Source organism: Bacillus rossius, chromosome 14 (assembly GCF_032445375.1).
Source record: "Bacillus rossius redtenbacheri isolate Brsri chromosome 14, Brsri_v3, whole genome shotgun sequence".
Classification (NCBI taxonomy): domain Eukaryota; kingdom Metazoa; phylum Arthropoda; class Insecta; order Phasmatodea; family Bacillidae; genus Bacillus; species Bacillus rossius.
The window spans coordinates 41,426,576-41,442,510 of NC_086341.1; the positions used below are offsets into that span (position 1 = coordinate 41,426,576).

At 45.1% G+C, this 15,935-nt stretch overlaps 1 protein-coding gene across 3 annotated transcripts in view; it reads left to right on the forward strand.

Annotated features, from left to right (window-relative positions):
• Nucleotides 1-15,935, forward strand: part of LOC134538815 (probable cytochrome P450 49a1) — a 123,224-nt gene that overhangs the window by 41,951 nt on the left and 65,338 nt on the right. For all 3 annotated transcript variants that reach the window (XR_010076213.1, XM_063380319.1, XM_063380320.1), the window contains exons 3-6: nucleotides 499-745; nucleotides 7,835-7,951; nucleotides 12,647-12,723; nucleotides 15,588-15,789. Coding sequence is in view for 2 of the 3 variants with exons in the window: in XM_063380319.1 (XP_063236389.1) it covers nucleotides 499-745; nucleotides 7,835-7,951; nucleotides 12,647-12,723; nucleotides 15,588-15,789 (643 nt within the window). In the remaining variant the exon portion in view is untranslated. The remainder of the gene's footprint in view (nucleotides 1-498; nucleotides 746-7,834; nucleotides 7,952-12,646; nucleotides 12,724-15,587; nucleotides 15,790-15,935) is intronic.

Consider the following 15,935-nt stretch of genomic DNA (forward strand, 5'->3'; position numbering starts at 1 on the left):
CCTAGGGCGCCGAGTAGCTGGGGGCGGCGCAGCACGACACACACAAAAGCTGATATAACATGTTTAACGATTACTGAAACTAGATGAAAATGGATTTTTGTAACAGATTGGAATGTTTATATTGATATAAGTAATCATATTTAAAGTCCACGGTGACCTGTTTATGATTTGTAATAAGTAAAAAAGTAAAAAAAATAAAAAACAAGCCTGCTTACATTTGATTGTTGACAAAATCTTAGGCTTACGTGATGTATTTTGAGGCAAGAAAATTTTTTTTTTGGGGTGTCCGCAGGATGGTTTTGGGGGGCGGGTGCTGGGGGGGGGGGTGCTGGGGGGGGGGGGGGGCATTAAGGTTTTTCGCCTAGGACGCCAATTTACCTTGCACCGGCCCTGTCGGTACTAAACAGGTACCTCTCCAGAAGCACGAGTCTGTTCCGAATGGGCCTTGCTCGGAGCCGGGGTTCAGGCTGGTGGGTTGTGACGTGGCTGGTGCCGCAGGCGAGCACTCGACGGAGCGGCTGGACGCTGCGATGCGCGCGCTGCACCTCCGCCACGGCCGCCTCGCAAAGCTGTCGGGGCTGGTGGGGCACCCGGACCTGCTGTTCCTCAGCGACGCCGCGGAGGTGGAGCGCGTGTTCCGGCGCGAGGACTCATTACCGCACCGGCCCTCCATGCCGACCCTGCACTACTACAAGCAGCGCCTGCGCCGGAACTTCTTCGGCGACACCCCGGGCGTCATCGGCGTGTGAGTGGCACACCTTCCTCCCCGGGACATACCCTGGCTGGGATCAACACACGTGCAATACACCCTAACTGGGATCTGCACCCATGCAATAGACCCTGCCTGGGACACACACCTGTTCAATAGATCCTGGCTGGGATATACACACGTGCAATAGACCCTGGCAGAGGTATAAACCCTTGCAATAGACCCTGGCTGGGACATACACCTGTGCAATAGACCCTGGCTGGGATATACACCCGTTCAATAGACCCTGGCTGGGACATACACCCGTGCAATAGACCCAGGCTGGGATATACACCCGTGCAATAGACCCTGGATGGGATATACACCCGTGCAATAAACCCTGCCTGGGACATACACGCGTTCAATAGACCCTGGCTGGGATCTACACACGTGCAATACACCCTGGCTGGGATCTGCACCCATGCAATAGACCCTGCCTGGGACATACACCCGTTCAAAAGACCCTGCCTGGGAAATACACCCGTTCAATAGACCCTGGCAAAGGTATACACCCATGCAATTGACCCTGGCTCGGACATACACCTGTGCAATAGACCCTGGCTGGGATATACACACGTTCAATTGACCCTGGCTGGGACATACACCCGTGCAATAGAACCTGGCTGGGATATACACCCGTACAATACACCCTGGCTGGTATCTGCTTACATGAAATAGACCCTGCCTGGAACATACACCCGTTCAATAGACCCTGGCAGAGGTATACACCCATGCAATAGACCCTGGCTGGGACATAATCCCCTGCAATAGACCCTGGCTGGGATATACACCTGTGGATTTGACCCTGGTTGGATATACACCCGTTCAATAGACCCTGGCTCAGATAAGCACCCTTTCAATAGACCCTGGCTGGGACATACACCCATGCAATACCCTGGCTGGGACATACACCCGTGCAATAGACCCTGGCTGGGACATACACCCGTGCAATAGACCCTGGCTGGGATATACACCGTGCAATAGTCAATGGCTGGGATATATACCTGTGCAATAAACCCTGGCTGGGACATACACCCGTTCAATACACCCTGGCTGGGACATACACCCATGCAATAGACCCTGGCTGGGACATACACCCGTTCAATAGACCCTGGCTGGGACATAGACCCGTTCAATAGACCCTGGCTGGGTAGCTGGGATATACACCTGTGCAATAGACACAGGCTGGGACAAACACCCGTGCAATAGACCCTGGCTGGGACATACACCCGTGCAATAGACCCGGGCAGGGAAATACACCCGTTCAATAGACCCTGGCTGGGATATACACATGTGCAATAGACACTGGCTAAGATATACACCTGTGCAATAGACCCTGGCTGGGACATACACCCGTGCAATAGACCCTGGCTGGGACATACACCCGTTCAATAGACCCTGGCTGGGATATACACCCGTGCAATAGACCCTGGCTGGGACATACACCCGTGCAATACACCCTGGTTGGGACATACACCCGTTCAATAGACACGGGCTGGGATATTAATGCGTTCAATAGACCTTGGCAAGGATCTACACCCATGCAATAGACAATGGCTGGGATATACACCCGTGCAATATACCCTGGCTGGGATCTACACCCGTGCAATAGACACAGCTGGGACATTAACCCGTTCAATAGAACTTGCTGGGATATACACCCATGCAATAGACCCTGGCTGGGACATACACCCGTGCAATAGACCCTGGCTGGGACATACACCCGTTCAATAGAACCTGGCTGGGACATACACCCGTTCAATAGACCCTGGCTGGGACATGCACCCGTTCAATAGACCCTGGCTGGGACATACACCCATTCAATAGACCCTGGCTGGGACATGCACCCGTTCAATAGACCCTGGCTGGGACATGCACCCGTTCAATAGACCCTGGCTGGGATATACACGCGTTCAATAGACCTTGGCAAGGATCTACACCCGTGCAATAGACAATGGCTGGGATATACACCCGTGCAATAGACCCTGGCTGGGACATACACCCGTTCAATAGACCCTGGCTGGGACATACACCCGTTCAATAGACCCTGGCTGGGATATACACGCGTTCAATAGACCTTGGCAAGGATCTTCACCCGTGCAATAGACAATGGCTGGGATATACACCCGTGCAATAGACCCTGGCTGGGACATACACCCGTTCAATAGACCCTGGCTGGGACATACACCCGTTCAATAGACCCTGGCTGGGATATACACGCATTTAATAGACCTTGGCAAGGATCTACACCCGTGCAATAGACAATGGCTGGGATATACAACCGTGCAATAGACCCTGGCTGGGACATACACCCATTCAATACATTCTGGCTGGGACATGCACCCGTTCAATAGACCCTGGCTGGGATATACATGCGTTCAATATACCTTGGCAAGGATCTACACCCGTGCAATAGACCCTGGCTGGGACATACACCCGTGCAAAAGACCCTGGCTGGGACATACACCCGTTCAATAGACTCTGGCTGGAACATACACCCGTTCAATAGACCCTAGCTGGGATATACATGCGTTCAATAGACCTTGGCAAGGATCTACACCCGTGCAATAGACAATGGCTGGGATATACACCAGTGCAATAGACCCTGGCTGGGACATAACCCCTTCAATAGACCCTGGCTGGGACATACACCCGTTCAATAGACCCTGGCTGGGATATACACGCGTTCAATAGACCTTGGCAAGGATCTACACCCGTGCAATAGACAATGGCTGGGATATACACCCGTGCAATAGACCCTGGCTGGGACATACACCCGTTCAATAGACCCTGGCTGGGACATACACCCGTGCAATAGACCCTGGCTGGGACATACACCCGTTCAATAGTCCCTGGCTGGGACATACACCCGTTCAATAGACCCTGGCTGGGATATACACGCGTTCCATAGACCTTGGCTAGGATCTACACCCGTGCAATAGACAATGGCTGGGATATACACCCGTGCAATAGACCCTGGCTGGGACATACACCCGTTCAATAGACCCTGGCTGGGACATACACCCGTGCTATAGACCCTGGCTGGGACATACACCTGTTCAATAGACCCTGGCTGGGACATACACCCGTTCAATAGACCCTGGATGGGACATACACCCGTGTAATAGACCCTGGCTGGATTCTACACCCGTGCAATAGACAATGGCTGGGATATACACCCGTGCAATAGACCCTGGCTGGGATCTACACCCGTGCAATAGACACAGCTGGGACATTCACCCGTTTAATATACCCTTGCTTGGATATACACCCCTGCAATAGACACTGGCTGGGATATATACCTGTGCAATAGACCCTGGCTGGGACATAAACCCATTCAATAGACCCTGCCTGGGACATACACCCGTTCAATAGACCCTGGCTGGGACATGCACCCGTTCAATAGACCCTGGCTGGGACATACACCCGTTCAATAGACCCTGGCTGGGACATGCACCCGTTCAATAGACCCTGGCTGGGATATACACCCGTGCAATAGACCCTGGCTGGATTCTACACCCGTGCAATAGACCCTGGCTGGGATCTACACCCGTTCAATAGACCCTGGCTGGGATATACACCCGTTCAATAGACCCTGGCTGGGATATACACCCGTGCAATAGACCCTGGCTGGGACTTACACCCGTGCAATACACCCTGGCTGGGACATACACGCGTTCATAGACCCTGGCTGGGACATACACGCGTTCAATAGACCCTGGCAAGGATCTACACCCGTGCAATAGACCCTGGCTGGGACATACACCCGTTCAATAGACCCTGGCTGGGTCATGCACCCGTTCAATAGACCCTGGCTGGGATATACACCCGTGCAATAGACCCTGGCTGGGATATACACCCGTTCAATAGACCCTGGCTGGGACATGCACCCGTTCAATAGACCCTGGCTGGGACATGCACCCGTTCAATAGACCCTGGCTGGGACATACATCCGTGCAATAGACACTGGCTGGGATATACATCCGTGCAATAGACCCTGGCTGGGACTTACACCCGTGCAATACACCCTGGCTGGGACATACACGCGTTCATAGAACCTGGCTGGGACATACACGCGTTCAATAGACCCTGGCAAGGATCTACACCCGTGCAATAGACACTGGCTGGGATATACACCCGTGCAATAGACCCTGGCTGGGACATACACCCGTTCAATAGACCCTGGCTGGGACATACACCCGTTCAATAGACCCTGGATGGGACATACAGCCGTGCAATTGTCACTGGCTGGGATATACACCTGTGCAATAGACCCTGGCTGGGACATACACCCGTGCAATAGACCCTGGCTGGGACATACACCCGTTCAATAGACCCTGGCTGGATTCTACACCCGTGCAATAGACCTTGGCTGGGATATACACCCATGCAATAGACCCTGGCTGGGACATACACCCGTTCAATAGACCCTGGCTGGGACATACACCCGTTCAATAGACCCTGGCTGGGACATACACCCGTTCAATAGACCCTGGCAGGATTCTACTCCCGTGCAATAGACCCTGGCTGGGATATACACCCGTGCAATAGACCCTGGCTGGATTCTACACCCGTGCAATAGACCCTGGCTGGGATCTACACCCGTTCAATAGACCCTGGCTGGCATAGTTAAGGCCCCCGCCTACCTGGGTACACACACACACGGTTGAAATCAACTCACGAAATTCGAGTAGGGTCTGTTTACGGAAAAGCATTTGAGATTTTGCCGACGGCCGTTGAGTGGTTTTGGTTTCCGGATTAAGAGTAGGAAGAGTTAAAATGGCTTTTAAGGCGTTTTTTCAGAGTAATTTGTAGGCTTAAAACAACCGGTACAGATTCTTGAAAGCTCTTAAGGGACTTGCATTACACCTTTATCTTCATTTCTCCGCAATCATAGGCGTGCCTACAGGGGGGGCCAGGTGGGCCATGGCCCCCCCTAATGTAATCACTCAGATCGGCATTTTCTCTAATGCCTTCGTTAATATTCGTATATTCCTGGCACGGTGACATTCAAACTGTTTTTCAGTGTTGCAGCGTGCTAATTAACAATATTTTTAAACATTTTATCGTTCTGAAAATACAGCCGCCTTAGTTTATTTAAAACACGAGGTCCCTTAAAATGGCCAAGCAAAAAAAAATTAAGAGGTTTGTTAAAGTTCTGTTGTCTGAATTGCTGTGTTTGCATTCACTAAAAATGAAGTTTATTTCAAGGTAGATCTGGACCAAGCTATTGGAAAATTCGAGAGGGAAAAATGTGTAAGTACCCTTTAGACATTGTCTATTAAAAAAAAACATATTTTCAAAATTGTTAAAATTATACGGATATAAATATTAGTTAACTAGTAAACATATCTCGTTGATACTGCACAAAAATATAAACACGGCAATGAGTGAATGTATTTAGGCTATTTAACATTCTAAATTCAGCTTCTGATTCAAAAATTTAGCAGGGCCCCCCCTAATGGAAATGTCTGGGCACGCTTATGTCCGCAATATAATGTTACGGTCACCGCTCATGTGACGACGAGAAGACTGCGCGCCAGTCCAGAGGAGACACCGCGCTAGAAGCACCAGCGATCTCGTCTGCACAGATACACCCCTGACAAGACGGGCTTCTTAATGAGTGTACGCCTTCTCTTACACTGAACCACGAGACATAAAAAATAGTATAATGAGTTACATCTAGGTATCAGACATGAAATTACATACTATCAAATTACAAGTTACAGCAATTACTGATCAATTATGTACCAATTTAATATCCAAGTTCAATACATATATAAACCATTCAAAAATAATGTATTTAATACTAAAATATTGAAATATATTTGAATACTAATCTGAAACATATTAAATATTGTTTTAGATAGAAAAATATTAAAATACATATGATGAAACTGTCATTCTCTCACACACCTCACTGCAAATCGGTAGACCTCGGTTTCTTTCAGACAACACAATCTATCTTATCACTCAACATACCGATGTGATATGATCCACAGGCAAAGGTATATACCAGTTTCTTTGCATTCATAAATAAAATGTTTATGAATTATATAACTCGGCTATAAGTATCAAGCTGTGGGGGAAAAAAAACTTTACCGCCTTTCAACACCGGCTAGAAGAGCATATTTTAATCACTAACATGGCATAATCACATAATATTAATTGAATGCTCATATGTTTGAATGAGTGTATGATTGGGATTATGTTAAGTTAACTTTCTGTGCATATCCTTTTTTTAGTAGCAAGTAATTTTTCTACCATATTTTAACTTGTAGGAGGTACATACTGTGTAAAATATTAATAAATATATACCACTTTCAGTTATCTTCAATTGTGCTATTGCTGAATAGTTCGGTTGCTGAACTTTTCACGTAGCTTATTCTTAAATGTTTTCAGTTACAAGTCTATGTTTATAAAAGTTTTAAAAATTAAAGCTAAGATAAATATGCGCCTGCATTTTTAAGATTTCATTAAAATTGGTTTAGTAAAGAAATTAAGTCGTTTTTCTGGCACTAAAAAAGTAATAATAAATAGGTAATTTATTTTTTGGGTTTAATACAATTATTACAAACAATTTGTATAAATTCAAATTATTTTACTTTATCTTGTGTTAGACATTAAATTGAAACAAAATATTATACTTAGTTACAACCAATATAGTCTCCTCCAAAATTCGTATTTAAAGCAATCCTTCGGATTCGATTATTTCCCAAAATATCACTCAACATATTTACAACTGAACATTTTAAAATCTGTTGCCCTATAAATGTTTATAATTGTACTGCACTGCCTCAATTTTTTTTTCAATTCCAACATTATCTTAAGATGTTTAAATTAATTTATATTAAAAACGTATTGGTTTTGATATAATTCCTACTTTAAAAATAACTATAAAAATAAACAAGTTAATTTTAATTAAATAAATATTCTTTATGTTACAAAATGAATGTTTTGCAATCTTAAGAAGCCACAACAGAAATATTATTCGGTTTCTCATGCAAAGTTTCAAGCCACACGTGTATCTGGGCCTGATGAACCCCTGCTAATGTCCAGATGATGAGACTTGTGCCTGTGTTGCAGTCACGGCCGCAAGTGGGACGAGTTCCGCTCGGCGGTGCAGCAGGTGATGTTGCAGCCGACCGCCGCCAGGAAGTACGTGGCGCCACTGGACCAGGTGGCGCAGGACTTCATGCTCAGGTCAGTCCGACCTTCAACACCCCCCCCCCCTTTACACTATACAAGAGCGCACACACACATCCTGGTGTATCACTTCCCTCCCTCACCATCAGCGCACACACACATCCTTGTGTATCCCTTCCCTCCTTCACCATCAGCGCACATACACATCCTGGTGTATCTTCCAATTTGTGGCATGTTGAGACATAAACCATACCTTCCGGACCTTCAATACCTTGTTGCGACCACATGTTTACTAACAGGCTCCAGTCTGTGATCGCCGCGAGGAAATAACTTATTACTTCACGCTGGCGACTACAACTATCATGACAGTCACACCAGTTCACCAGAGTTGACTTCAATTAGAAGCCAAAAGATAAGTACTATGGCGTGTTGAACCAAAACATTTTACAAGGAAGCTCATTGCAAGTGGTATCAACATATTCGAAACTGCAAGATGGTAAAGCCTAATCCCATCATAGACGAAAGTCATATGATACCATCTTGGAGGACCCTTCTGCCGTTAGCGTGTAATGCCCCTCGTTCCCCTAAATTATATCATTTTAACTTGATAATAAAACCTTGGAAACTGCTGGGTTCACAAATATTAAGAAAATTAAAATTATTTACCAGAGGGGGCACGAGGCGGTGAACAAGACAGATTTATACTCCCTGCACACAAGCCACTTGGGAGTTCGTGGATCGTTAAATAGAAGAAGGTATATGACAAATAAATACACTACATAAGAAGCTTGGTCTATAGGTTTTCCTGGTTTATTATGAAGAGGTTTTGTTTTCGCATTATTTCGACATGACAATAAAGATCTTAGCAAGTAACAAAAATATGGTGGCGCCCCGAAATTATTTAAAACAATTTATATTATATCAATTAAACATTGTAACAGAACAAAAATAGAAATATTCCATCCTCTTAGCTTCTTTCGATGATTGCAGATAAGTCTCATGAATTTTTACATATTCCGTCGATTAAGTTCTTAAGGCACTGTTCGCTGGTCTATTTTAAAATGAATTTAGTTAATTCTATGCAAGTGGAAAAAATATTGCTCATATCACCCGGATCTTCTCAGGATGACGTCGGACCGGGAGGAAAACTCTTCTTAAGGGGAAAATCAGATGGAGGTCCCGAAGAACATGCGGGGAGCAAATTGTCTCCCCAGCACTTGGACCCTGTCTGAAACAAAAGTCAAATTCAAAACGAATTAGACCTGCTTCCAGACAGTCATACACAGTCGGCGCGAAAGGCTAACAAACGGGAATTTGGGGAGGAGAAAAAAGGGCCGGATTACTCACCAAACAGGGTGTAGATTCAGGGCTCACGAGATGTCTCGCACCGACATCAGGATGGCGCGCACCGAGAAATCGCGGATGTGCGAAAGAAAACAAATTTTTAGGAAAATAAAAAAAAACTAAAATTTAACTAAACATGACTTTTTCTAAAGACTACATCTGACTGGCTACAGTACAAATGGGATCACATCCCTTAAAGAAAATGACTACATCTCTTATGCACACGAATTCACCGTTTCCGCGAAAACCCTCTTAGCGCGGAGGACGCCGAGAAGACATGGTCAGTAGTCGAGGTCAGAGTACTGAGTCCCGGCGATGGCGGACAAGGCTCCTAATTAAATCGGGCGGTCGTCCCTAGGAAAAGGGAGGGTAAAGGTTCGGCCCAGGGCCGAAAACATGCGAAGGAGTCCGAGGCGGTCGTGACAACAACACGACATGCTCTCTCTCTACCGGCGGTAACAGGAAGCTACAAAGAATCGACTTTAACAGGACGCGACTAGAAAGCATAGTGCCTTATGGTGCCGCGGCGCTGCTCTCTAGTGGCGTAAATGGGAACTAACTGAGGTGGTGAGCTGACTTGCCACCAGGTGTCACGAGTGTGTGCTCTGCATGCTGGCGACCAGGCCCGAAGTTGCTTTTTCTGCTGCTAGATGTCGTGGAGGTCTCTGTAGGACCAGGGAGAATGTCCTTGAAGTAGGCCAGCGTCTTGGCTAGGTTCACATCAGGTCACTGCACCTAGCATAATTTCTCAGAACGAAGGAGGGGTGGAGAGAGAGGTGAGGGTGGACAGAAAACGCCACTAATCTGGGAACGGAGGTCCACTGGAGACCCGTTCGTGACGAGACTAGTTAGTCTCAGCAGGCCTCTAAGAAGTAGCAGCTAGCAGGCCAGAAGCTGCTCTATGCAATTTTGGTCATGCAGTGAATTAAAATTACAAACCCAGGGCGTGACTGCAGGCGAGATAAATTTCAACCGGCCTGCCCACGTCCACATTAGACAGCAAAATATCAGATTGGCCCCTGAGAAAGGTGCTTCAGTCTGCAGCCAAACGCCAGAAAACTGCAGTTTGACTACTAGTGCCTCGATTACAAAGAACAATAATGAGATATTAAAATCCCTTAGCATGGGCCAATTGTTGTGTGTATAACTAAATCTTGTTTATACGGTGCTTCAATAATACATGCGTCTATCATCAATATAAGTTTATTTATATTTACAACCATTAACAGCATCATTTCTTTACATACGAATCTTTACAATTTGGGTATAACCTATATATATATATCTCTTTATATGCTGTGCATTTACTAAGTACGAATGTTGTACATATTTGATTAACACTTTACTTTTACGGCACAAGGCAATAGTAACTGCTCTTTAATGTCTTCCTTTACAACAAGAATAAGCAAAACTATGTCCGCCTATGTGTAGAACCAATGCTATATGCATATTGCCTTATGATTTTACGTAACATGTTGCGGAAACGTTCCTAACGTACATAGGGATTGGTTACAGTGTTCTCCCACTAAGAAACGTTAAGACTTCATAATAAAAGCTACCTAAAACATGATCTTTTATATATATTTGAAACGCGTCTCGTAAATATGTAAGCGTATATTTTACCTACACCGGCTATGCGCTAACGTCTGAGTAATAACGAAATAGCAAGCTAAATTAAATAGTGCTGGCGCACAACACGCAGTTGTAGAAAGCCGAACTAACAATATAAATTGCATACAAATAATGGCGGGCCCAACACTCAGCGATCGCCGTCACTCTTACCAGCATTTACTTTGCAAAATGTTATGCCGCGCATTTACGGTTTCAAGATCTACGTAACACGAATCTAGGTTCATGACGGTCAGTACGTATTCGGGCAGCATGACGACGCTGAGCGTAGACGTAACTCGTTAGCGCTAACCGGCGGACTGTCCCCTTAGACCTACTGGGCAGACAGCAACTATAGCGAGCTGAGAGCCCGCTTAAATACTCTAAAAAGAACTAAAATCACAGATGTCGCTAGTGTTGAATCTAGAGGGAAAAAAGGGGAAGGATGAGAGGCGGTGGAGGGGGAACAAGACACCTAGAGTGGGAGTAGGGGAAATGAAAGGAGGTGGCGCTGCATCGCGACTGACGGCGACTGAGCGCAGCTACTGCTGCAAGTCCACTGGCACAAAGTTTAAACACGTGGCGTACACCGGCCTAACAAAGAGTAAATCACCCCTTTAGCAACTAGATAAATTGAAAAAAATAAAATTTCCAAAATTAATTTAAAATTATAGTAAAAATTTTAAAAAGGTGTCGAAATGCCTAATTTCCGGCACAAGAGACATCCAACTTCATTGAATTGTTTTAAATATTAGGTTGTGCCTTGTAAAGTTTTGAACATATTTCAAGACTCAATGGGCCCTATAAACTAGTTTTGTACTCTTTCCGAAAACACAGGGTAAATTTTTGACTGCTGTGAAAATTTTCAGCAAATTAAAAAAATTATAATTTCTGGTATTTTGAAACTGGAGCTCGACGAACTACGTTTCCAAGCTCAAAACGCTCTTACGAATGCTGTGTTACCATCCCGCATGTTGAGATAAATTACATTACATAAATATCACATAAAGCATTTACAAAACTGGGATAACTGGTGTTAAAAGCTCCGCCTACCTGGACACACACACGGTGCGCAGAGCTTCAGGAAAAACAACGCTTTTTCAAAACTACTCAAGATTCCCGAGTGGGGTCTGCTTACGAAAAACATTTAAGAGTTTGCTGAGGGCCGAAAAGTATTTTTCATTTTGGATTAAGTTTTTAAACTGTATTTTTAGAAGAGTTAAAATGGCTAAAACGCATGTTTTCAGAGAAATTTTTAGGTGTAAAACAATGAGTGAAGATTCTTGAAAGCACTTAAGGGACTTGCATTACACCGTTATCTTCATTTCTTCGCCATGTAATGTTAGGTCACCGCTCATGTGACTACGAGAAGACTGCGCCAGTCCAGAGGAGACACCGCGCTAGAAGCACCAGCGAGCGTCGCGCTTATCATCCCCCCTCACTAACACACATACACCCCTGACGAGGCGGGGGCCTTAACATCTACAAAAGAGGGCGTGTCCGAAATTTTAATGTTTGCAACCATTGTTGACGATAATAGAAAACATATGGTGTAAGATAGCATAATAGCCAATGCCACGTGCATAAAACGGTCATCATTAGCTGTGTAAAACTTTGAAGAAAATCAAAATTTTCTAGCGTACTTCTTTAATTATTTTAGAGGTGTGGCTGATTCTATTCCAAAATAGTTAAAAAATATTTTACCATGGTAGATGTTAATGATTTGAACTAGTTGAAGTACTTTTACGAGCACGCATCTATTATTTATGTATCTTGTTTAAAAAATTGTTTTTCATACAGGGTCCATGAGATGAGAGACGACAAGAAAGAGTTACCTGGCAACTTCCTGTTCGAGCTATACAAGTGGGCTTTGGAATGTAAGTACAAGACGTCGCTTGAAAGTCGAGTAAACCGCTTTGAAAAAAGCCCTGATTGTATTTACCTCTTAAAGCTTTTGTGAACTATTCTACAGCCTTTTTTAAATAAATAAATGTCAAGGAGGTTTTAACTCATATCTATATGAGGTGGTTATAAACGAAGGGTTAAAAGTGAATATAGGATATTGTGGAGGCTTTCAGGATTGTTTACTAATATGTTTTAAAAGTAATTTACAAAAAAAACCTTTTTTACATGGTAGCTCAACTCATAGAGTACTCATGCATACCTATGGACCAAACAGTTTTCTTTTGCCTAAAAAAAAAGGGGGGGGGGGTTGTCTCAACAGTCGGTTTATGGGCGATATTTTATGTGATAACGTCATAAGAAAACATTTATGAAAAATTGCATACTTTTTTAATTTTCAAATATTATTTACAGTTTTTTGCAAATTTAATTTAAATAATGTTATGCCCCACGTGCCCCAAAATTAGATTATCTTAAATTTAAAAAAAAATCCTAGGAAGCAGCTGAGCAAATTATAAAGAAAAATACAAGTATTACCAGAGGTGGCACGAGGTGGTGAACAAGACAACTTTATACTCCTTGCACACAAGCAACTTGGGAGCTAGTGGATCGTTTAAAATGATATAGGTAAATAAGAAATAAATCACTGCATATTGGTCTATAGGTTTCCTGGTTTATTTAAAAAGAATTAAATCTGTTTGCCATTATGTTTTAGATTCTTTACGTTTCACAATGAAGGGTATTAAAAAGGGCCGGATAAATATGATTAAAAGAAGTTATACTATACTTTTAACAACAGATCAAGCACAAAATTTTTTTAACTATCCTTCCTGACATATTGTAGCATTTATATCCGTCCACTCATTGCTGTAATTATCGTTTCATTTGGACAATTTCACATATTGTTATTTGTTAAGTTCTCTCTGCCACTGCTCGCTGGTATTCATTGATAAGTTCGTTCGTTGGTTGTAGGGAGAAATTATATTTTTTTTAAATACCACCCGGGGCTTCAAAGTTGGACGTCTGGCCGGGATAAAGCTCTTCTTAAAGAGGCTCGAAGCTCGAGGTCCTGGACAACATGTTGGGTGCAATTTCGGCCCCCAAGTGTTGGACCCTGTCTGAAACACAAGTCAAATTCAGACGAATTAGACCTGCTTCCAGACAGTCAAACACAGTTGGAGCGAAAAGGCCAACAAACAGGAATTTGGGGAGAAAAAGAGACCGAAGTACTCACCAAACAAGGTGTAGCTCCTGGACTCACGAATAGTCTCGCGCAGAAATCCAAAAGGCGCGGACCGAAAATAGTGCAGAGGTGGCGGAAGAACCCATAATTTAGAAAAATAAAAAAAAATTATAAAATTTAAACAAAGACATTACTTGTTGCCTAATTAGAATGACTGACTGGCTACTACTAAATTTCGAAACTGGGATCACATTCCTTAACACAGGTGACTACATTCCTTATTCGAATGAATAGTTTGTCGTAGCCGCGAAAAAGCCTCTCAGCAGAGGTGACGCCGAGATGGCACAGGCCGACCTGCTCCACGGTAAGTAGCCGAGGTCTAAGTGCCGTAATGGCGGACAAAGCTCCTGATTAAAACCGGCACTCGGCCCTATGGAAAAGAGGGGGAAGGTTCGGCTCTGGGCCGAGAACTGCCGGAGGTGACCGAGGTGGGCATAACAACAACACATCAGTTGAAGTGCCGAAGGACGACCACCGCGCTCTCTACCACCGGGCACAGAAAGCTACATAGAATCGACTTTTTCTTGACGCGAGTTGAAAGTATAGGGGCTTATGGTGCAGCCGATGCTGCTCTCTGCCGTCCTAAAGGCGAAGGTAGAGGGAAGTTAGCAATGTCGCCACCAGGTGTCGCGGGCGTTAGCTCCACTCGCTGGCGACAATTGCAGAAGTTACTATTTCTGCCACTAGATGTCGTGTGTGGCCCATATTTGAACATATTTTTTTCTGTGGTAAATCGTCCTTGAAGTTGGCCACTCCCTGGCGAGTTCACGTCAGGGCAATGGGCTAAATTCTGAGAACCAAAAGGGGGGGACTGGGGGTGAGGGTGGACAAAAAAACCGCAACGAGGCTGGGAAAGAAGGTCCATGGGATTTTCGGTCGTACCGAGACTCGCTGGGCTCAGCGGGCCTCTAAGAAAAAGAGTTTGCAAGCCAGAAGCTACTTTATGCAAATTTAGTCATGTAGGGAATTAATATTACAGACCCCGGGCGTGACTGCAAGCGGGAGAAATGTCATCCGGGCTGCTAACGACGTCTTTAGACTTGCAAAATATCATATTGGCCCCTGAGAAAAGTTGCCTCGGGCCACTGCAGCAAAGTTTAACTATGTAGAGTACACCAGCCTAACAAAGTGTATATCACCTTTGTGTAACCAATTTATTTGGAAAATAAAATTTCCAAAATAATTTAAAATTATAATAAAAATTAAAAAAAAAAACGTGCCGAAATACCTACCTTCCGGCACCATAATTTATTTCAATATAATCACGGACAATTAGTTAAAAAGCCCGCCTTGACCTGTTTGATTTCATACAAGTTTTTCTCGCACGGTGGTTGGCCGGTTCTTGCACGCTCGGCTCAGGCAGAACGTGACCATTTTTCGCGCGTGCAGCCTGCGTTCATCAATTTATAAGATGTTATCACGTCAAAACCGATTCGCATTAATGTTAAACTGAACGTAATATTTACAGGTATGTGTTTCACTTGTGATCCCTCCGCTTGTAAGCGCCTCGTGTGATAGTGGGCAACGACGTGTGCTCGAGATATGAGTCAGCGAAGAGCAGGCGTCGGTAGGAAGATGTCTCACATGTGTCGGCAGCGGTGGGACGCGTGTCATTGGACGCGAGGCTGGGCTGCCTGAGCAGAGACCTGCCCCCCGACCACGACGCCCACGGCATCATCGCCGCCATCCACACCTTCTTCAGCACCGTGGCCGAGGTGGAGCTGCGCCTGCCCGTGTGGCGGCTGTTCGCCACGCCGGCCTTCAGGGACTACATCGGCGCCCTCGACCACTTCCGCCTGTGAGTGTCCCCGCTGCCCCGATACCTCGACCTGACTGCGAACACGGCGTCTCGCGCTCCACGTTGGGACAGCACTTTCCCGCCCGCCTTCCCGGGCACACACACACACAGACACACACACACAGACACACACACACACACAGACA